The sequence below is a fragment of the Mirounga angustirostris genome, unplaced genomic scaffold, assembly GCF_029215605.1.
Source record: "Mirounga angustirostris isolate CCGP_5_RB_7025 unplaced genomic scaffold, mMirAng1.0.hap1 SCAF_6, whole genome shotgun sequence".
Taxonomy (NCBI): domain Eukaryota; kingdom Metazoa; phylum Chordata; class Mammalia; order Carnivora; family Phocidae; genus Mirounga; species Mirounga angustirostris.
The window spans coordinates 123,060,635-123,083,452 of NW_026991714.1; the positions used below are offsets into that span (position 1 = coordinate 123,060,635).

A 22,818-nucleotide genomic window follows, 5' to 3' on the forward strand; every position below is an offset into this window, starting at 1 on the left:
AAGCTGTATTTCTCAACCTCCCTTATAGCTGGAGTTGTCCATGTGGCTGCACGAAACGGCTCCTCCACAGAAGCCATGTTGTGCAGGTGAATGGATCCCCCTCCCATCTCCGTGAATCAGAATAATTTTCTTCCCCTACCCAATTTCTCTTCTCCCTTACCAATAGACTCCTTCTTAGAGCTACAATATGCCCAGATAAAAAAGTCACATGCCCCAGATTCCTTGTAGAAGTGAGGAGGGGCGTCACGAGCCAGTTCTGGACGAGCAGTTGGATGGGCCTTCCCAAAAGTCGCATGGACAAGGCAGCTGGCACGTACTCCTTTGCCTGTGGTTCTGGAACATGGTCCTGACGGTAGGGAGATCACTATCACAGGGATGAGGGCCTTACCCTAGGATGGGAGAGCAGAAACCAAAAGGAGCCCAACTGCCTGATGACATCATGGAGCCTTGGCCTCAGCCCTGGGAAGCCTACCTCCAGACCTCTTCTTACCAGACACAAAAATGAACTTCTATCATGTTCAAGCCCTAGCTGTTTGCATTTCCTGGAACAATGCAACTCAATTTCTACATTTACTACAGTGATTGATTCAGGCCAGTTTAATAAGAGTGGAGCATAGAACTTCTGTCTGATGGTAGTTTTATCTGACACCCTCCCATCATTCAACCCACAACGTGGACAGCTTTGCTGCCAGTGGACCTCTAGAACCGTCATGCTCAAAGTGTGGTTTTTGGATTGGCGGCGGCAGCTGGAAATTTATTAGAAATGCAAATTCTTAGCCCCTATCCCCGACCTACTGAATCAGCAATCTATTCTAATAACCCTGCCGGTGATTCTGAGATTCTCAAGTTTGGAAACCACTGATTTATAGAGATCTGCAGAGAAAGGGAGCCAAGCCCGCATCAAATCATGTCTGAACTACGCATCTGGATTTCCTCAGTTATGTAACCCGATAAATACCCTTTCTTTTGTTAAACTACTTTGAGCTGAGGGTTCTGTGACTTGTACCTGATAACACTCCCCAGTTGCGGCCTCATGGTCACTATCCTTACAGGGCACAAAATGCTACCCAGAAATACTCTGTTCCGCGTACATTTGAGAGGCAGAAGTGAGGAGTAATCACGTCAACTGCTTCGAGTCAAAAAAGAGACTTGATTAGATGTAAAGCCTTAGCCAGATGAGATTGCCAGAGGATTCATCTAAATATGCCAACTCTTTGCATTCGCTGGGAGGTTGAGAAATGAATTTCTAGTTCAGAAGTGCACAGACACCGCACGTATTCTGTGTTCTGCAGAGCTCATGTTAGTTAAGTATCTGGAGACCCAAAGTCTTGCTTTGCTCCCACCCTCTACGTAGAGCAGGCCTGCTCCCCTCAGCCAAACCAGGACCACCTCTTCTTTCAGGCAGAGCGTGATGCTCACCTGGGTCCACCTTCTCTTTCCCAGACCCCAAATAAGGTCTCTACTGCTCACTCCCTTTTCAGTAGCAGCTGCCCACACGCTCTAAGTGCTGAAATGTTTGATCTCAGGCTCAGTGCTCTGCAGAGGGCAAAGCTGGGCTTCTGGTGACCAGATGAAGCTGGGATGGGAAAATCTGGCTTCTGAAAACTGCCTCATGAATAACAGGAGAAAACTGTTTTCTTGTGGAGTACGGAACTAGGCACACACCTGGGCACCTGAAAAATCACAGCAAATGACCATCCCGCCCCTACAGAGTCCTTGCCATGTGCCCATGCCGTGCCAAGCATTCATGTTACCACTTAGGATGGAGATATTAATGTTCCCAGGAGGAAACTGAAGCTCCCAGAACCTAAGTAACTTGCCCAAAGTCGCTTGTTTAGTAAGTGGCAGAGCAGACAATTAAACACAGGTATGTTATCCAGAGTCTTCTATGATGGAGGGGATAGAACTCAAAACTCAACCAAATTCAAACTAGCTTAAGCAAAAAAGGAAAACAATGGAGTCCAGCCTACCAGTCCAGTTCAGGCACTGATGGAGCCAGGCGGGCAAAGTCTCTATATATCCCCTGGCTCCCTTTCCTCTGTGCTGGATACTTCTATGTGGAAAGAGGAGGACAGTTTGTTTCTCCTAATAACTGCAGTAAAAATTCAGTTCTACTAGTGTGCCATTTGGCCAAGTTTAAATCATCGTATGCCCAGCCTTGAAGCAGTCACAGTAAGCAGGCAAACAGGGCACTCTGACTTATCAGAGCCGAGTCATGTGACTACCACTAAAAATAGTGCGGTAGGGGGGTGATCAGCATAACCTCCCCTGAATCACAGAGACTGGGATTACTTGCAAAACACAGGAGAGATGGTTCCACAACATTAGGGATATAGAGCAAATAACACCTATTATAATCTAGTCCTTGGCTGCCCACCTTTCTTTCCATACAAATACTTTTTTTTAGGAATTTATTTGAGAACAAGAGAGAGAGAGCAAGAGAGCGCAGTGCATAAGCAGAGAGAGAGGCAGAGGGAGACGGAGAAGCAGGCTCCCCACTGAGCAGGAAGCCAGGATGTGGGGCTCGAGATCCCACGACCTGAGCTCAAGGCAGACACTTAACCAACTGAGCCACCCAGGGGCCCCCATATGAATACTTTTCTAAATGGCCCCATAATGTATGTATATACTGTATCACTGACATACTTTTGGCTGTAACAGAAAACCTAAACTCAAGTAAACTTGGCTTGAAGAACGTTTGTTGTCTTACATATCCCAGAGAGCTTTTTTCCCCCCTTGGTGGAGGAGGTGGGAGCTTCTGGATTGGCTGGTTCAACACTCTGTTGTCCAGAGTTGGTAGCTAGGAAAAGGGCAGGACCACAGGAGGGATTTCAGAATAAAAAGCCCCCTTCCTACGGGACAAACCAGTAAGTACTGAAGACTGCCTGGGTGGGGATACTTACAAGGCAATGGCTGCCTTCTGACCCTCCTTTGGGAATCTCTTCACTTGTGGTGGAAAAATAAAGAATGCCAACGGCCCTACAGTCCTCTGTAGAAAAGGACTAAACCTGAGGTTGCTACAGGGGAATGGCCTTGTGGGATGAGTGAGCTTTAGCTGTGTTTTCCAGCCCAAACCCCATTCCCATCCCCTGCCCCAAGAAGGGTGGCTCCCATGGGATTCTACCACAATCAGCTGTCTGGGATGTAACACCTTCCTGTTTACCCACACGAACTTCTGCCCTGCACTGGTGTGTTCACTGCTCCACAGACTTGTTTCATCCCCACCTCTGGACTTCTGCCTGGGCCAGTCCCCTGCCCGAATGCTCGGCCCACTCCTTACTCCTGTGACTCATCGTGCTCAGGGCCCGGATCCAGGCCTGCCTCCTCAGCCGAGTCTTCCCCAAGGGCCCCGGCCTTCTTGGGTCACTTTCTATTTTCGACTCCAAGGGGTATTTGTCGTCTGCTTGGGAGCTGATTGTGGTATTTGCCATACAGCTTCCGGCAGGACTTTGTTTATTGCCTTTTCAGGCAAGCTATGCCAAAATTCCCCATTCTGAGGGCAGGGCGGGCAGGGTGGCTTGCCGGACCATGTAAGGCTCTGGATGAGAGGGAGAGTTGGGAGCCGGCCTGAGAACATGTTCCACACGACACCATGATTCTTGTGCTCATAAAACATCCTCAGAGGATAAGCAGCAGCATGTCAGTGAGCGCTTCTCTCTCTGCAAGGGCCCCCACGAGACGAGAAAGCTTTCAACTGCAGACTGTTGGGCACCAGGGCCCCTAAAACAGGAGTTGGATGGAGGGAGGGAGGGAGGGAGGGTCTTCCGAAGTGAACTAAGGATATCGGGACTGGGGCCACGGCCGTCCGAGTGGCGGCTCGCTCATGCTGTCCATACCCGCCGACCTCACTCCATCACCATGCTCTCGGTCCTTACGTTCCTGGGGCCCAATCTCCTGTTTTCCTCTCCTCTCGGTCTGGGTCCGTCCCGTGGGATCTGCCTGTGCTGCCTCCACGGACACACACGGCAGACAGATGCTCTCCCCAACCAGCATTCCGGGAAGAGCCAGTGTGTCAAAGCGGGTGTGCGGGCCACAGGGAGGGCGGAGGAAGAAGAGGGCCAGGGCGAGCGAGGGTGCAGACTTTAACCACGCACACAGGCTTTTCATAAGAACTTTATTTCTCAAAAAGGGGGAAGAATCCAAAGTATTAAAATAACCCTCTAATTTTTGTTTTGGAAGAAAAGGGTAGGATGACAAAATAATTTATATAAAAATTTCAAGCATAATTGCTGTAGATACTTCATCCTGGGACTCGCAGCTCCAGGTTCCAACTGCATCCCGGGTCATGCCGAATCTTCCGGGGCTGGAGAGGCACGAGCATCTGAAATGCTGCTTTATCTTTACCCACAATAAATATAAAAGGTCAATCTTCCCAGTGGGAATGATTCAGTCCATTTTTGTGACTGTTTCTGATGAGAATGCTAAAAAGAAGAGCTGCCCCTCTTCTAAATTCCAAACCTTTCCTTTTTGAAGATGAGTGTGAGCAAAAAGAGATGAAATGCGGAAAGACAGATTAGGTGTGATGGGCCCTAGTGCCAACCAAACGTCAGGGGAGACGTTACCTCACTGAGGTGATAAAAAGGTAAAAGCGTCCATGATTTTCCCGTTGGTTTTGTGGGGAAGCTGCACCTTTCTGTTTCTATCATGAGGGGAACTGGACTGTGTGAAGCGAAGTCCCTAACTGCAGCAATTAAGCAAAGTCCCCATTCATAGCGATTATTTTCTAACAATGAAAGAGAAGCATGAATTGGAATATGCACATTAGCCAAGATTGGTGTAGCCAAATGGAGCCCAGAAGCATCTCGGTGCACTTTCCAACAGGCAGACCCTTCCAGAAGTGGGAGATGAGACCTGGCTCATCCCCTGAGATTCTTAAGACAAGTTTAACTGTGAAGACCTCTTGAATCTTTCCCTGCTCTTCTTGGAATGCTTTCAGTTGGTATTTCTCTGAGGCACAGGGAGGTTCTCGTGAAGGTATTTTAAACTTCCATGCTCTGAGAAATCTGAGACCACGTGGTCCTGCCCTCGCAGCAGCCACTTAGTGGTGAGCAGTCCCTCAAGTCCTACCGGTCCCCGTGCATGGATCCTCGATGTGCTGATGCCCACTTCGGCTCCTGAGAAAAAGCATGGATGAGGATGCGGGTTTTCCCAGCCCTGCTTCCTGTCCACCCACCAGACCCACAGCTCTTCCTTCTCCCCACGTGGCACCCTCTCATCCTGCCCACTCCTGCTCCATCCTCCCCAGATCAGCTTGGGTTCCACAGTCCCCGTCAATGTGTCCTCCGGTCGCTATGAATCATGACAAGCCCCCTTCTTCTAATGAAACACAATGTGTGGGCTCTCCTCTGCACTCTTATCCCAAATGCATTTTGATAATGCTAGGAGTGCTGGCTGATATCTGCTTAGTGTCTAGACTGTGTATCATAATTTGACATTCAGGCATTTTTTTGAGGTATACAACAATGTCTAGTATTGAGGTTCATCTCCTCAAATATTCTCTAAGTCCCAGAATGGAAGGGCTGGGACATGTTCTCGTATCCTCCAGAATTCTTAGCACAGAGGCACTCACTAGACAGTTACTGAATACATGAAAAGGGGTCAGTTCATTTTCCTTCCCTCTTGCTCTAAGCTTAGACTTGGGGCATTAGGGGTTTTCCTGGGTCTGTCTGGATGTTCTGCATGGTATATAGTGGAGGCAGGGTTCCCTTGTCTGTCACAACTTTACTGAGCATATACTATGTAAGAGGCACCACGCTGGGCCCTGGGGAGGCAGTGGTGAATAACCTATGCAAGGTCGTGTTTTCTTGGACCTCATACTTCTGTGGGCAAGGCAGTCAAAGAACAGTTCAGCAAATAATTTCATGTGGTAATGGGAGTGCAGGGAAGGGCGCTGGGACAGACTGCGTGGGTCGGGGGGACACCCCACTGGTAGAGTGGTTAGGGAGAGCCTCCCTGAGGAAGGGCCTTTCCTCTGAACCCTGAACAATGACAAGGATCCGGCCAGCGGAGGGGCAGGTGGAGAGACGCTGCAGGCAGAGACCAGCAGGGCAGAGGCCCAAGTGGGGCCATGCTGGGTAGTAGTGGTTGGCAAGGGGAGTGTGACCACCAGATTCTAATTCTGGTTTGATAGCATAGGGACCACATGACTTTGGGCACATGGCCAAACCATCTCCCGTGCTTCAGTTCATGTGGAAAATGAGGAAAAGAACAGAACCCATCACGTAGAACTAAGTGAGACAATGCATGTGATACACTTAGCACAGTGCTGGGAATATGTAAGTGCTCAATAAACACCATCTGTCACTGTTATTAATGCACTTCATAGGAATTTAACTCAGCCAGAGTTTGAGCATTTGCTCTGAGCACGTGATGCAAAGACAATGGAGTGGTCTTTTGCTCTTCCCCCATCCTGGACTTTTGGCTTGAAAGCTAGGTAACTCAGCCCTTAAAAGTACGCTGCTATTTCTTCTTCAACAACATGAAAGACAAAAATCAATGCAAGGGATGTGACAATTAAATCAAAACCCCAACATAACAAACAGGTAACCAACAGTAAAGAGTCTAATGACTAAGAATAACTGAGTAAAATTCTCTTTAACAACCTTTACTAATTCAGTGAGAACTATTCTCTGGGCAGATCTATTCAAAAGTTCAGAGTTTTAAAATGTCTTAAGTGGTTGAAAGAATTCTCAGATGTGTCGTAAATACCTATTGGTGCTCTTTATAATGGTACCCCTGAAAACGAGGGACTGTCTGAAAAATCTCCACACTGGGGAATAGAGATTTTCTTTCTTTCTTTCTTTTTTTTAAGATTTTACTTTTAAGTAAGCTCTACACCCAACATGGGGCTCAAACTGACAACCCTGAGATCAAGAGTTGTATGCTCCACCTGAGCTAGCCAGGTGCCCCTGGAGATTGTATTTCTAATGATGGAAGGGGAGAAGGGAGGTCTTTCTTTTTTTTAAGGGTGCTTTTCTGAAGCTTTTTATTTCAAAGGTGTGCTTTAGAAATAAACCTTGCACCTCTGGGCTTACCTGTTTGTTTTTGATGCTGCCTATTTAAGCCCAGCATACGTATTAAAACCTTCTTTTGTCCTGTCCTCATGGGGAATCCCTCCTCTCAGGCAACCTGGCTTTCTCTTTGAAGAAGTGAGTCTGCAACAGCTCCCGAGGGACCTCAGCACGCCCGCCTGTCACGACCTGTGCAGTAGACATGCTGTGCTCTGCCCATCCTGTAGTGGGAGCAACCCAGGCTCTGGCCCTGTGTAAGTGTGGGTCTGAGAGACAGCTGGGGGGCTTTGGGCAAATTACTTCACTTCTCTGAATCTCAAAGATCTATGGAAAAAAAACAACAAGCACCTACCTCCTTAATACACGAAATGCTTAGAGCAGAGGACTTCTCCCGGCCCAAGGTTGCTCTGAGGATTCTCTCTCATCAACTACCCTCCCACAACTCTTCTCTTTTATCTTAATCAAGCATGTAACTTCATGTGTCTCCTCCACCCTCACCATGCTCCTTGGACCACACAGTGATTCACAAAGGAACCTCTTTTTCTCCTGACCAGAATCTTTCTTACCCAGTCCGAAGCGGTAGCCATCAGAGAAGCGGGTGCTGGCGTTCCAGAACACACAGGCACTATCTACGTGCTGGAGAAAGAACTCTGCTGTTTTCTCTGCAGCATAAAGAGAAGACACTGAGTTAGGGCGACCCAGGGAAAATATCCGTCCTTCCAGTCACACACTGGTGGCTGACCAGGGCTGAGCCCAGGCCCCTGAAGAGCTTCCCTACATATTAAACATGCAGACTTGTGAAAAATCTGAAGAGGAAGAAGGCTAACCAGCTTCCTCAGTCCCTGTTATGGAAAGAGTAGTTGCCTGGGAAAGACTGGGTGGGTTGGAATCCAAATCTCCCCCTGTAGACATACCCTTGATGCTGCAATGGCCTGACTATACTATCTCTTTATAAGGCTCCAGAACCAGAATGCCTAAGTCTGAACTCCAATTCCATACCCACTAGCTAGGTGACCTTGGGCAGGTTTATGAACCTCTCTGTGCCTGAGCAAAATGGGGACTGACAATATTACCTAGCTCACAGGGTTGTGTGGAGGATAAAAGGACTTGACATCCATGAGCACTCACCCCAGAGCCTAGCACACGTAAGTGCTCAGTAAACGTTAGCTATTATTATTGGTGGTGTTGTGATTCCCCGATAAACCGTCTGCAGATCCCTTGAGGGGCCATGCTGGCTGCCTGTCCTGCTGGGCCTCCAGTGCCTGACAGCTCGGTGGTTTCTCAGTACATATCTGTGCGGTGAATAAATGTGTGTGGAGAGCTGCTTCTGCCCTCAACCTCCTGAGCCTGGGTTTCCTCAGCTGTAAATGGGTTTATTCCAATAGCCTGGAGGGACTGTTGTCCGGATTAAATGGTAATCCCTGTGGCACAGAGTGCGTCATCTCCAGAGTGTAGCTAACCATCTCTTCCCTGCCTCCTCCCCCGGGGCCGCAGTGACAGTACAATGAGGCAGCAGATGGGAGAGCACTCAGTGAACCCACAAACACAACCGATGCCAGGCATTACCATTAGCCCATTCGGACTATGTTTTCCTGCAGCCAGAGGGGCTGAGAGGAGCAGGACCCCATGGAGACCAGGGTGGAAAAGGGCAGGTGCCGTAGGCCTGAGGCACGTGCGCACTGACCATTTTCCGTGACGATGACATCTGTGTGCGAGCTGCCATACTTGTGGATGTGGTCGATGGCCTCCTGGACGCTGTCCACCACTTCAATGCACAATTCCAGGTCCCCATACTCCGTTCGGAGGGACTTCACTTCAGAGGGGCTGAAGGTCAGGTAGGAGGCGAACTTGGGGCCTGCGTGAATTTTCACCTGGAACAGAGGAAGTCGAGCGGTGACAATATAAACCCGGCAGCAGGAAGCCAGCTCGCACTTCTTCCTCTAGGACCAAACAGCCGGATGAGCCTGAAGGTGAGGAGCCTGTGGCTGCTGCAGCACGGACGATTAAACCAGCCCTGCCTTCCTTTCAGAAGCAGCCCACGACCCTCCAGGATGCTCCGCTTTTGAAAACGCCGACTGGCCACTTGCCGGCCAGGGGCCCTCAGTAAAACTTGAGCAGGGATTTAAGCAGGAAGCCTCTGAATGTTAAGAATGTGCAAGGCATTTAACAGGCTATCGACATAAGCCCTTGACTGCTGGCATCTTGCTGAAATGAACACTTGACTACATAAATCCCATCCCCTGCAGAGGGGACCCAGACATGCACTCACATGGAAAGGGGGAGATGGCGCATACATATTTCTACTCCCTTCCCTCCAGAGAAGTCCTAGGTGTGCTTCAGAGGAAAAGAGTATTTAGCTGGTAGCCACCTCAACTTCCAACTTTTGTCAGTCAGGCCCCACCTCGAGGCTCAGCTCAGCAAGAGACTCGGGGGCTAATCGTGCTCCTGGCTGGAGGAATTTAAGTTACAACAAGCAGTGTTTGTCCTGTTCTTGTTGTTCCCGAGGCCCTTTTACCTGGGACCCCGCTTCCTCCAGGCCTGGGGTCCAACCATGCTCCTCAGGGACAGGAAACCCATCCCTGAGCCCTGCTCTGGGCAAGTCACCCTGCTGATTTACTTCCTGCAACACAAAAGTGTTACATGAAGTACACATATTGACTGATTTTGATTTAAAGAATTTCAAGGCAGTCTTGATAATAACTAAGGATATCATGGGTTTGTCTGAATCAGGACTGGGAGGTTTATTCCTGGCTGCTAAAGGAAAATTTTCCTCCTGTCCAGTCCAGTCCAGTGTGGTGTTTGGCATACAGAGGTGGCCCATCAAATAGGCCAACAGTGTCAAGGAAGGCCCTAAACATGAGTGATCATGTGAGCGAACTCCATTTTAATTTGTGGGGTGCATTTTCATTTTCAAAACAATCCTTTCAGGTTCTCATTGGGACCGTGCCCACCCATCTATAAGCTGAACTGAGCCTTCCTTTCCAGCTAAAGGATGAAAGCAAAAAGATACACACAGGATCAAAGCAACCAAGGCCAGCAGTCACTTTCTCTAAATGCTGTGCTTGTTTATGTAATTATGAAAGGGTGCCATGACATCAGATGTTAAAGTTTACAATGTGTTCTGCCAGAAAACTTAAGATTGTCCATTTTTGCCTGGAGAGCCTCTATTCTTTTGCAATTAGTAATTTAAGATGGAACATATATTTGTCTGAAACTTACCAGCACTGGTTTTTACAACCTCAACAAAATGGTAATAAAATAATCCAGAGAAAACATTATACAAACTGTTGGCTCCCAAATATCATTGTATGAAGTACATTAATACTGGTAATTGAAGACACTGGTGGAGGGTTGGACACATATAAATCTGTTTGAAAACATTTCTGCACAATTTTTTCAAATCAAATCCAAACAGGAATGTGTGTTCAGAAACAAACTTTAAACTATGCTGCCTGAATAAGAGGTTCCCAGAAACAGGACTGCCACGTCTTATCTTTGACCTCTCTTAGCACTTACCACATTCTACTTTGTAATACAGCTATCTGAGTATGTGACAAGGCAGGGATGTGTCTTACTCTCCGTGTACTTAGCACAAAACTCTGTGCACAGTAAATGCTCAAAAATACTGCTTCTTAAATTGCCTTAAATGGTATGGCACTTGCTCCTGGTCTAATCCCACAGGCTTCTAAATCTCAAAATGGAAGACAGGAAGTGACATAGGAGTCCTGGAACTTGTCATACCTGTTCCACTCTCAGCATGTCAATGATCTGGTCAAATAATGGAGTTCTCAGCAGATCTCGGTGGATTAACAGAGTCTCCAAAGCATTACAGGCAGCTGGATATTCACATTTAGAGTCTCGGACTGAAAGAAGGAAGACAAAGAACTGTTTCTAGTAACATGCTCCCGAGCCACACAGGATCTGATAAATATCTTGCCTGCACACAGCAGGGGCCCCATCTGGCTCACCCAGTCTGGTGACTTTATCGACGCTGGCCTCTGAATCCACATACATGTGGCAGATCCCCTCACTGTGCCCCATCACTGGGATTCCCTTAGCAGCTTTCTGGATATCTCTGACCAGCTGGGAAGAGCCACGTGGAATGATCAGATCTATCATTTTGTCTAGGCGACAAAGATCTTCCACTTCTTCTCTGGTATTCACCTGAAGAGGTACAGAATAAAAACAAAAATGACATCTGACCTCACAAAATACAAAGTAGCAGCACCCGCAAGTGCTACTGACCACTTCTACCCTGGGAAGAAACACTTGTGTCAGGACACTAGGGTGATGGCCTTTTTCCCTCCTCTTGATTTTTAATTTCACCCATATGGTCACGTTACTTACAAAAGAAATACAAATACATACGTACGAGAATTTTCATAGCAACTTTATTTTGTGTAGCCCCGAACCAGAAACAACCCAAAAGTTGGCCAACAGAAGAAAGGATGAAGTGTAGCATATACATATAAATGGAATATCACGTGGTTATAAAAAAGAGAAAACGACGGCTGGAGGTAAGTAACATCATGGATGACCTTCACAGACATAAAGATGAATAAAAAAAATACAACACAAAAGAGTGCGGGTGCCTGGGTGGCTCAGTCGGTTAAGCACCTACCTTCAGCTCAGGTCATGATCTCAGGGATCGAGGCCCTGCATCGGGCTCCCTGCTCAGCAGGGAACCTGCTTCTCCCTCTTCCTCTGCCCCTCCCCCGCTGCTGTCTATTTCTCTAATAAATAAATAATAAAAAAAACCCTAACAACACAAACGAGTGTATTTTGTATGATTCCATTTATAATGAAGTTCAAGAATAAGCTAAACAGATTGAATGTGAAAGAAGTAAAGAAGTGGCTATGAGGAAGCATACTGATTAGGAAGGGCACAGGGACCTTCTGGGGTGCTGCAAATGTTCTACAGCTGGATATGGCTGGTGGTTACGTATGTGTGTACGTGGATCCATGGAAAAAGTCATAGAGTTGTTCACAAAAGATCTGCATACTTTACTGTATGGATGTGATACAGCAGTAGGAAGAGGGCTGGAAGGAGACCTATCTAATTAAGCTAGGATGTGGTAGAGCTGGGATTTGAATCCCTAAAATCTGTGCCCTTTCCACCCCTAACGCTGCCATAAGAAAAAACCCAATTCTTGTCAGTGAGCATATAATGCAGTGGGTTTATACACACTGTCCCAGCAGCCAGCAGAATCCTGCCATGTTGGAGTAAGTGGGCCTCAATGCAAAAAGAGAAGGCTCTGGAGTTAGCTGAGGTTCAAATCTATACTCTACCACAGAGTGTGGGATTTTAGGTGAGTGACTTTTAGCACTGAGCCTGTTTTTCCCCTAATACTAATGGTATCTTCCCCCTATGGTTGTTTTGAGGACTGAATGAGGCAATAGATGGAAGCTGCCTTGCCTACAGCAGGTGCTCAGTAACCTCTGGCTATTATGGTCTAGTTTAATGACTCCACTTGCTGGTTGAGGAGGGTGAGACGATTGAGCACAATAACAATAGTGATAATAGCATGACCTCATACTCACATGCTGCATAATGGCTTCATGTGTTTCATGCGCCTTGCCCTAAATCACTCTGCCAGTGAGCAGAGCCCTGACCTCATACTCTAGATGGGTATGCCCCAAGAATGAAGAGCCAACAGGCATTCTTGTAAATCACAGTGCCAGGACACAGCTGTATGCGAGCGGCCTTCCCAAGCCAGTGAAGGCCCACCTGGGCAAAGGAAGCCTCTGGCATCATCCAATGTCAGCAGGTGCACAGGACCTGCCGCTCTTCCAGTCAAGCTTGCTTGTACAAGTGGCTTGGACTTAGGTGACCTAAGCTTTGCTTCAAACACCCGAACGCCTGACCTAGCATTCTGGGCCTGATGTGGCTCATTCCCAAGGACCTACCAGCTGTATGGCCTCTTTGACTCCATGGATTGACAGGGCCTCTTGGGCCAAAAGGTGAAGAATCCGATTGCTGTGTGTGGCCTCCTTCCCTCCTTTGAGTAGCAAGCCGTTACCACTTGCAATAGCCAAGGCTGCCACCTGCAGATCAAAGAGGGGAGCAGTTAGCCAAAGGGAAAAAGCAATCACTGGAACAGTTAACACTCACTGAGCACGCCTCCTATGCCAAGCACTGTGCTCATCACTTATAAGGCCTAATCCGTTTAATCCTCCAACACTCCAGTGAATTAAATACTTGTTTCATCTCCTGCTTTGCAGATAAGGACACTGAAGCCCAGAGAAGTTGGTGACTCCCCAAAGACACAGAGCTTATAACTGGCAGGGCTAGAAGCCTTGACTCCAGAGCCAAAGCACCCGATCTCAGGAACTAAACTGTACGGCTTGCTCAGCACCATTAGCAAAGTAACCTAAGTGGCCGGCGTCACATGGCCCTGTCCCCACTCTGGCCATGGTGGAGGACAGGCAGCTCGGCTGCCTCTGGCTGAAGCTGGGTGGCATCTCCAACTGTGAAATGTACACCTACTCTGGCCCTGTAACTGTTCTGAGAGTTCTAAATGCCTGGTGCTGAGAACCTGGAGAAGACCAGAGCTCCTGCCAGCCCCCAGACAAGCTGTGGCAGAGACTGCTGGGAAAGGAGCACAAACAGGGCGCATAAGATGAGCATGGGAGTCTGACACGCCCTAAAACCAGCTTGTTCATCAAGGACTCTCATACCACCGAGATACTCCAGTGAAAAGCAGGCCACCCAGGAGGAGGGTTAGCTATCCTCTTACAGCAAAGAGCTAATGACTTGATCATCCAAGGCCTGAAGCTTCACTTTCTGAATGTTTTTGGGATGAAGAAAAATCTTCCCATTTTTATAATGTAATAAAAGAAACTACTAAAAACCTTGCCTGAACATGTTAATCTCGATTAGTTCTTAATCCTTTTTTGTTCTTGTTGCTCATGGAGCCCTTATAAAATTAATGTAAACCTTCTCTATTTCAATGCACTAGCACACCAGGCTGCATACAACTTTTAGAATACATGGATTCTGTGATGCCATCCAGAGATAAGATCCCAGGGGAGGAACCTCAGCTGTAGTTGGCTAAAGAAGAATCTTTCTCCATGTGAAGTATCAGCTGGTATGGATGAAAAGGAGCAGAGGAATGTCATGGACCCATTCCTACTAACAGATTAGGGTTCTACAGTTTCCACTGGAGTATCTCTGCAAACAGGAGTGTGGGCAATGGGGGCAGTGTGCCAGCACCAGGCAGGGCTTGAGGACAGACCCCGATGGTATGGGAGTCCTTGATGAACAAGCTGGTTTTAGGTTACGTCAGGGAGTATTCACCAGAAAGCATGTCAGACTCCCATGCTCACCCTGTGCCCTACAGTAAAGAGGTGCTGGTTTTTTGTCTGTTGTTTTTAAGTAGAACTTCGGAGACTCTGAGGCTAGTGCAAAGAAAGAGCTGTATCATCCTGCTGGTCAGTATGGTGGGAAAACGGTCCCAGATTTCTGGAAGAGGGGGTAACCAACGGGGCAACCCTCTAATGCCACCTTGTAAATCAAGGCATGGCTGCTTCGAAAAATCTTTTAACACATGGTTTCTCAGTATCAGACCGTGATATGTCAAATTCCTTAAAGAGGGTTGCATTCTAGTTCCCATGAACTACTGAAAGTTCTTTTTCCTGATTTACCTACGGGAGACCATCTGTGACACTAACAATAAGGGGTCTTTTTCACATGGGCAAAACCGGCTACTAGATGAATTACCTTGCAGGAAGTTAGAAGTGGTCAGAGAACAAAGTGCCCCAGTGAGCTAAGACACGGAAAAGTGCTCCTGCATTGTGCTATGTAAGTTTCATCTGGGCTCCAGTCCCAGCTCCACTCTTTACAAGTGATAGGAACAGTAACTTCTATAAGCTTCAGTTTCTTCAACTGTAAAATGTACATATGAATACCTACTTTGGAATCACTGGAAGAATCAGTAACATAAATGACTTTAAGAACAACCTGAAAAGTCTCAAAAATTATCTTTGGGGGAGGAAAAAAGGTAAGACTTTCTCACCAAAAAAAGAGAAAAAAGGAAACTTTCTTTGGGAGACTTATGTCGAATCCTGAAAACATACTCTTCTCCTACCCCAATGGCAGGCACATACCTGGGGCAGACAGTCAGGACGGGACTCAAAGATGACCAGCAGGACTCCAATCGGGACAGTCACTTGTTCTAGTTCCAAGTTTTTGGCAATTCGGGTTCGGCGCAAAACACGCCCCACGCTATCCTGTGAGGAGGCTGCAATCTGTCGCAGACCGATGGCCAGGCTGTTCAATTTGGATGTGGAGAGGCTCAGGCGTTTCAGCAGAGGGGCTGCGAGTCTCCCTGAAGAGGTGTGAAGAACACAAGATAAAGGAGCAGCTCTGGGCAGGCTGCAGCTGCTTTACTAAACACGCGGCACTGTGTTAGGAACAGACATGAACTTAGGGGGTCTCGAGAAGACGACGACATGCCACTTATACAGCTTCTCTAGGGGGCTTTTGGTAGGGTAGCTCATCATGTAAAGGCACGTACACCAATACCCATTGTGCCGGCAATTTCAGTTCCCGAAATCTGTCATGTGCACAAGCAAACTTGCACGTAATGAGGATACTTGTCACAGCATTTTTACAATAGAATCAAATTCAACTTAAAAATTTAGACAATGAGCTACAATGCAGTTATTACAAATAATAGATCTATACGTACTGATATGGAAAGCTGTCCAGGATATAGTTTGTGAAAAGGGCAAAACTACAAAAAAACATGCATGGTAAGGTCCTGTTTATCAAATTTTGCATATATGCATGTGCACACGGAGATATCTGCTGATGATCTCTATCTTTCTGCACTATTTTAATTTTTTGTAATGACTGACTTATTTTTATAATCAGAAGCAATAAAGATGTTTTCTTTTGAAATAAAAACTTAAATAGAATTATTATAATTTCACATATGGCATATTCTTTAAATTTAAATACAACCATTCACATGGTGTGATTCTCTCTACACACACACACACATATTCCTAATACACATGCATACACACCAGGAAAATCACCTGGAAACACATACCACAAATCATTACTATCGTTAATGTTGAGATGAGATGATAAAAAATTTCCCCCCTTTTTCTTCCTTCCCTTTCTTTTTTATAGTCACATCCACCAAGGTAAAATAATAAAAAGTTTTCTACTTAGGAGGGAAGGAACCAATATTATATTAAGAAAAAAAGTTGTATCATCATTTTACCAATTACATCAATCCATTTTCTTCACTTTTCCCTATGTGTTAACAAGTTTTAAACACAGTGTATTAAATGTTGCATTCCAATTTTCCATCTCACAATGCATGTATGTTTTCCATGTTGCCAAAATTGTTGTAATTACTGCTAAATACTCCACTGAGCTAACATAGCTTAATGCACTTAACCAAACCTATGTATTAAACACTGAGGTTTGCAGTCTTCAGGGTGATAAATAACCTACTCCAAGAATCTTTGCATACAGAGCAGTCTTCTCTTCTTGAAATAGTTTCTTAGGATACATTTCCTGAAATGGACTTACCTAGTCAAAGGGGACCACCATGCTCATGTATACCCAGGACTTTGTTCTTAAGCCACTGTGTGTCCTTATGAATTTCCAGAGAGACATAACCGGGATCAAAAGTCAGAGGTCTGCCAACAACTAGCTGTCTGACCTTTAGCAAAAGCTTTAACCTTAGTGGTCTTAATTCTTTTACTTTTAAACAACTGGGTAAGATTATCATCAAAGATTTCTTCCATTTCTGAAAATCTATTTTATGACTTTCCAATGCGGCAGAAATTCAAAAGACCAGATGTATACTCTGAAGGAAGTTCCAAAGCAATAGCTACAAAATATTTTAAGAAATCAAAGTAATGTTGATGAACCTTGCAAGGTTTCTTTGAAGGGAACACCACTAATCTGGATGTTTAATTTAAGGCACATTTATTTAAGAGAAAAGGAAATTCAAAACCCCATAAAATCATCCCCCAATTTTTAGGGTAGAGATACAGAGAATTAGGAAGGAGAGAAAGACTGAGGGCTGACTTGACTCTCTACATATTTAGCTATCTGCAATGTGAGTTCGGCCATATCACTCACTCTACCATCTGCACCTTAGGGCATTTGTGGATGGCATCTGTTGCTAACTCTGGGCAGCCTATGCACTGATTAATTAACTACGAGATATGCTATCTTTCATCACAGGCCCCACAAACTACTTCCACAATAATTTTATATGCACAGTCCATATGGGTTTGAATCCTGGATCTGTCACTGGCCATATGGTTTTAGGCATATGACAACTTGTTTGTGCTTCAGTTTCCTCCTCTATAAAATAGGGATAATAAATAGTAACTAACTCAAAGGTCCCATGCTATAAAGATAAAATGATATCCTGTCTGTAAAGCCTTTAGCACAATGCCTGGCAACATGGAAAGGCCTCAGTAAGTGTTAGCTGCTATTAGTGGAATGTCTAAAGTGAAGCGGTCCTCAGTCTTGCTTTTTTGTCCTGAAACTGCCACAGAATACATGGCTCATGACCTTGGGTACAGAAAAAGCCCTTTGGAGGGTATCTGGGAAAGGAGCTGGAGATGGTATGTATAAACTGAAAAAGCCCAATGAATGCTAGCAAGCAACTCTTAATAAAAATGATGTATGATGTATAATTTCTTCTATAACAATCTTGTCTTTCGGCAAACTATACGAATTATTAGTAAAACAAAGAACAAAAACCAAAACGAAATCCTCCATAACATTGACTCCAAATCACTTGGTCTTTACCCTCTGCCTCCTCCAAGTCTTTTTTGTTGGCTAACAGGATCTCATCACGTTGGTCCGTCAACAGATCAGCCAGATGATGGATAATCTCTGCTCTCTAGGAAGAAAGGTAAAACATTAAACAAACAAGCAAACACATTAATCCAAGAAGAACGCACAGCATATTTTTAAACCTACTCCTCTGAATGAGCCAGGCCTTGCTCCTAAATTCAAGGTCACCATTGACTGAAATCTCCTTACCTCCTATCATTCATTCTCCACCTCGGCTCTCCTCATTTTTCCCTTCCTCTCTCACTACTAATCTTCCTGATAAATGACAGACACAATCTGTTCCCAAGAAAGGGGCCAGCATTTTGAATCAGCATGATATATCCATCTCCGCATACTCAAATCACTGGCTGTATAGTTATCTCCCAGGTAAGTTTTCTTTTACACAATTGTTTATTTAACGAATTCCGCCTAAGAGAGAAAACCCAGTCCTGGATGCTTGAAGAGACCCCAATCCTTACCCACCTAGATTAAGAAGTGTGGCAAATGAGTGTGATTACTGAAGGAGCAGAAGGAAGTAGTTTAAGAGACCAGCTAAGCTCTTCCTTTGCTTCCCTTTCTCTACTTGTAGTTATTTTAAATTCTCTTCTTTCTCAGGCCAAAGTGCTCCCTTGAAGAACCTAAATACACTCTCAAATCCATCCTTAACAACATAAGCCTTGAGAAGCCAATCCCCAGCTTCCACCTGACTGCCTCGCATTTCCAGACTCATCGTGTCTGCCAATTCACTGTGGGCAGGACCCTGACTAGAGAGCAGGCTCCTGAGCTTGCATCTAATAGGTAAGTTAGGTGATTCAGATGGGTTAGGACAAGCAGTTTTTCTCCATTTCCATGCCCGCAATGGCAGGATTAGGGAGCCTCCTTGGTCTCATCATTTCCATGATGTTTTTGATCAAAACATCATAGTGATGAAAAGCAACCTTAGGTCTCAGGCTACAAAAGACAAAAGGGAAAATAAAACTTGGAGAAAGAACAAAGGCAGAACAAATCTGAATCACACCTGTAACTAGAATAACTCTGTGGGGCCATGAGGAACGAAAGGGGAGACAGGCTTGACTGTGCACTAAACCTTACAGAACGACTCACTCTGAAAACCAACAAAACTATTAGCTAGGGTTATTACCTGCTCAGGTTCCAAAGTGGCCAACATCCTTCCTCCTGATCGAGCCATTTCTCCCTGCTGCTCAACGGTAGGACCTGTAAGAATATTTGCAAACATCAGATCATGGACAGCTACCCCAGCATTTGCACAGAACAAATGCTCAGTATCTTGGTATGCTTGTTTCCCAGAGAATCACTTGGACCAATAAAATGGCAAAAGAATATACTACATTAACTCAGGCATAAATATAAGAAACGTCTATATTTCTAAAGTGGACAACATAATTTACATCTTGTAGAGTTCCTTCAATTCCACTTTGGCTTACATTCTCTAATGTGTTTGCGTTTCTGAATGTAAATTATATGGCAATTCTATTTTTGTGAACAATTGAGAGTACATATCATATCTTATGCACCTTTGCATCTCTAGGCATCCAGCATGGGCCTAGCAAATGTTTCTTAAGAAAATGGACGCTTATATTCTTTAAATTAGTGGTTTTAGAGAAAACAGGAAGCCTAGTTGGGCAGGTTAGCTAAATTTTACAGAAGCAAAGCAAAATCCAATTTTACAAAGAGTGTTTGAAACAATACCAGAATTCAGGATATCAACACATTGATTTTGTGATCTCTATTCCTAGAGACGAGCTCAGTCTTCAGTCTCATCTAGGCCATGGTGTGGCTACCTATCATCCACAGACCATGGGACTCTATGAAGAACTACTTACCTGCAGGCTTTACTTCAGAAAAGAAGGTGCCAACTTTCTTTCCCTCCACAATGTCTGTGATGACATGCCCAGACACCTTTGGGTGGGTTCCGTTGGCAATAACCACAGAAGTGCCACCTTGCAAAGCCCAGAGGGCCGCTTTCACCTAATAGGAGAGGTTAGATTCAGACCTTTGCAGGGTCTAGTCATCCACACTTTAAAGTTGCAAAAACAGAGAATACAATGTAATATTGAGCAATCAAATGTTTCCAACAGCTCAGAAGCTCTGAAAACACACTCAGCCCGTGCCCTCTTTCCAGCCCAACTTCAGCGTGTGCTGCCTAACAATGAGCCAATCTGCCCTTTGTGCTCAGTGTTCTAAGACTCTCTAGTACTGGGACTCATAACTTCTACATTGGACTTACTGTGCCTCAACTTAGTGTCCAGTCTGGTGTTTGGTCTGACCAGAGTCTGATCCTGAGTTCTTTTAGCCTTTGCTTGCGTATCTCTTTTGTATGTCTCTGCCATTGCCACATATGATGCTGTATCTTAAGGGTATCACTTCTTAGAATAATGAGAGGGAAGAATTTCTCAAAGATTTCATAAGAAATATTTGAGCTGGGGCACCTGGCTGCCTCAGTCAGTGGAGTGTGCGACTCTTGATCTCAGGGTTGTGAGTTTAAGCCCCATGTTAGGTGTAGAGATTACTTAAAAAAAAAAACTTTTGAGCTGATAACATTAGAGGATTTATGAATTATTAAAAATATATAGACCCTGCCCTTCACAAGTTTACAGCATGAATGCATTATGTAATCTTGGTAAGAAAATACACAGACACGACTAAACATAGATAAACAATATGCATTAAACCCATATTTAGACGTGCACATTTAAGTACGTATGTGCTTAGTATCATAACCATTAGTCCCCAAACACTCACTAAAGTAAAAAGGGTAAAATACTGTTTGGTTTTATATCTGTTATAGGCAGTAAGAGCATCAAACCCTTACCTTGGCTTCCATGCCACCCATTCCTACTCTTGACTTGGTTCCAAAGGTCACAGACTGCTGATCTCCAGGATAAAATATATCAATGAGCTTTGCATCATCTGACCCTGGAGGACTGTCAAAAAGACCTAAAAAGCAGACAGGAGTCAGTAATGTTGATGTAATGGAAGTGAGTGTCCCCTAATACAGACGCCCTGGGCACCTGCCAACCACTCTGTACGTGACTGATGAAATGAATTCTGTGTTCTACCAGCTCTAACCAGAAAAGGGAAGAAGGGATCTGTACAGTCTACCCATGCTGAAAATCAGCAACAGGAGGACTCTCCTTACATACTTTTATAACCTGGCTTAATGAATGAATGCTTGCCAGCATCATGGCATGACCATATCCTTAGCACAAAACTTACCAGCCCTGCCCATTGTCTACTGGGAAGCTGTCCTCACTTCTGCCACTGCTACTTATGATGCTGAATTAAGGGAGTAACTGAAAAGGACGAGTAGCCACTGCAGAAAACACACAGCAGCTGTATACTATAATGTGATTATCTCCAAGTGGGATGAAATGGGAGACAGGTTTTCATTAACTCTCACAGCACCCTCTGAAACAGCCACTGACTACACTCTCCATATTATGGGTAAGCCAATGTGAAGGTTAGGCTGAGTCAGCAGAAGAGTACACGACTCAGTATTCAGTCTGGATTTATCACCACAAAGCATATGTCCCTTTTATAACTGAATAGAATAACATAAAATATGAATTACATGAAATGTTATATGCATACAATCCATGATTAAAAATCTTCACAATTTCACTTGTAAAAAGAGCAAGCTGGAGGCTTGGAAAGAAAAGTCATGGGTCTGTGAAAATGGAATCACTTTAAGGCCTTAGTGGGACACAGAGAGGAACTGCCCAGGGTTGGGGACTGGCTCAAGGACATCTAGGCAGTGATGTTTTTAAGTTACTGCTTTTCCTGTGTGAAAATACAGCCTTCTCTGCTTCATTATTCCAAATCCACAACCCTGCTATAAACGTCCTCTCTAGGAGAAAGGAATCAGAGGAGTGAGGAAAACGGTGTCCAGTATAGAATGAAGCAGGGCTAACCATGGCAGCAATTACAGGGAGAGAAAAACCACCTTTCACAACCTCTGTCCACCATAGCCCAGCACTCCACAGCTCCTGGATTCAGGGCTGGAGTCTTCTCAGAAGGCACTATGCTATGAGATCACAAACTTGGATTGTGAGGCTGTTTTGGTTTCATACAAAAACAGCATGGGCAAGGTTGTACAATTCTAAGCCAGACCTCCAGAGACACTGAGGAGCGCCTAGCATTCTGATATTCTGCCTACTCCTCTTTTTCCCTTATGGCAGCTTCTCAAACCCATCAAGAGCATATTTCAAATTCTAAAATTGTGCTAAAAACCAACATTCAGTGGATAACTAATCAGGGTTAATAGCCCAAGCCTGTTTTATGTACATGAATGTTCATAGCAGGGTTAGTTATAATAGCTCAAATGTCTACCAAATGATGAATGGGCAACTAAAATGCGGTATATCTACAGAGTGGAATATTATTTGGCAATAACAAGAAAAGTACTGATATATGCCATCACATTGATGACCAATTTTGGTGTTTGAGGCTGCATTAAAAATGTTTACTAGAGTCTAGTTCAAATTGGGCTTTATATATTGATCTTTCAAACTCATGTCCTTTACCTTGCCAGGCAGCCTAGAAGAGAGGGAAGAGTATAGATTTTTAAACTAAACAGTTTTAGTTTTAAAATCGGCTTCTGCTAAGTACTGTGTGACTTTGGACATACCATTTAACTGGTATGAACTTAATTTTTAATTTCTTCATCTGAATAGCAGAGCTAACCTATCTACTTTGCAAGATTGCTATAAGGATTCAAAAAATTGACATTTATAAAGCACCTAGCACAGTATTTGTGCATAGTAGAAATTTAATAAATATCTGCTGATTAACTGAAAAGCATTCTTCTCTAGAGTGGCTCACTCTTATCCCAACCTAGCTGTTCCTGTACTGAGATTTCAAATTTACAGTGGATAAACATGGTACCAAGACTTCTTGCAGGTAAAGAAACTGATACATATGTATGATATATCAGACTTCCCACATGGGCAGAAGACAGCTCAATCAATCTATATC

General features: G+C 45.0%; 1 protein-coding gene across 4 annotated transcripts in view; it reads right to left on the reverse strand.

Annotated features, from left to right (window-relative positions):
• Positions 1–4,097: 4,097 nt before the first annotated feature.
• ALDH18A1 (aldehyde dehydrogenase 18 family member A1) overlaps positions 4,098–22,818 on the reverse strand; it is a 38,039-nt gene continuing 19,318 nt past the window's right edge. For 3 of the 4 annotated variants that reach the window (XM_045878502.3, XM_064595082.1, XM_045878499.3), the window contains 11 exons: positions 20,657–20,781; positions 19,668–19,812; positions 18,965–19,038; positions 17,797–17,890; positions 15,117–15,337; positions 12,918–13,055; positions 10,979–11,174; positions 10,752–10,873; positions 8,695–8,881; positions 7,577–7,672; positions 4,098–5,114 (listed from right to left, as the gene is read on the reverse strand). In XM_045878502.3, the coding sequence (XP_045734458.1) occupies positions 4,933–5,114; positions 7,577–7,672; positions 8,695–8,881; positions 10,752–10,873; positions 10,979–11,174; positions 12,918–13,055; positions 15,117–15,337; positions 17,797–17,890; positions 18,965–19,038; positions 19,668–19,812; positions 20,657–20,781 (1,580 nt within the window). In that variant the 3' untranslated portion in view covers positions 4,098–4,932. Of the gene's footprint in view, positions 5,115–5,196; positions 7,335–7,576; positions 7,673–8,694; positions 8,882–10,751; positions 10,874–10,978; positions 11,175–12,917; positions 13,056–15,116; positions 15,338–17,796; positions 17,891–18,964; positions 19,039–19,667; positions 19,813–20,656; positions 20,782–22,818 lie in introns of those variants that run through there. The other variant, XM_064595081.1, reaches the window with a different exon arrangement.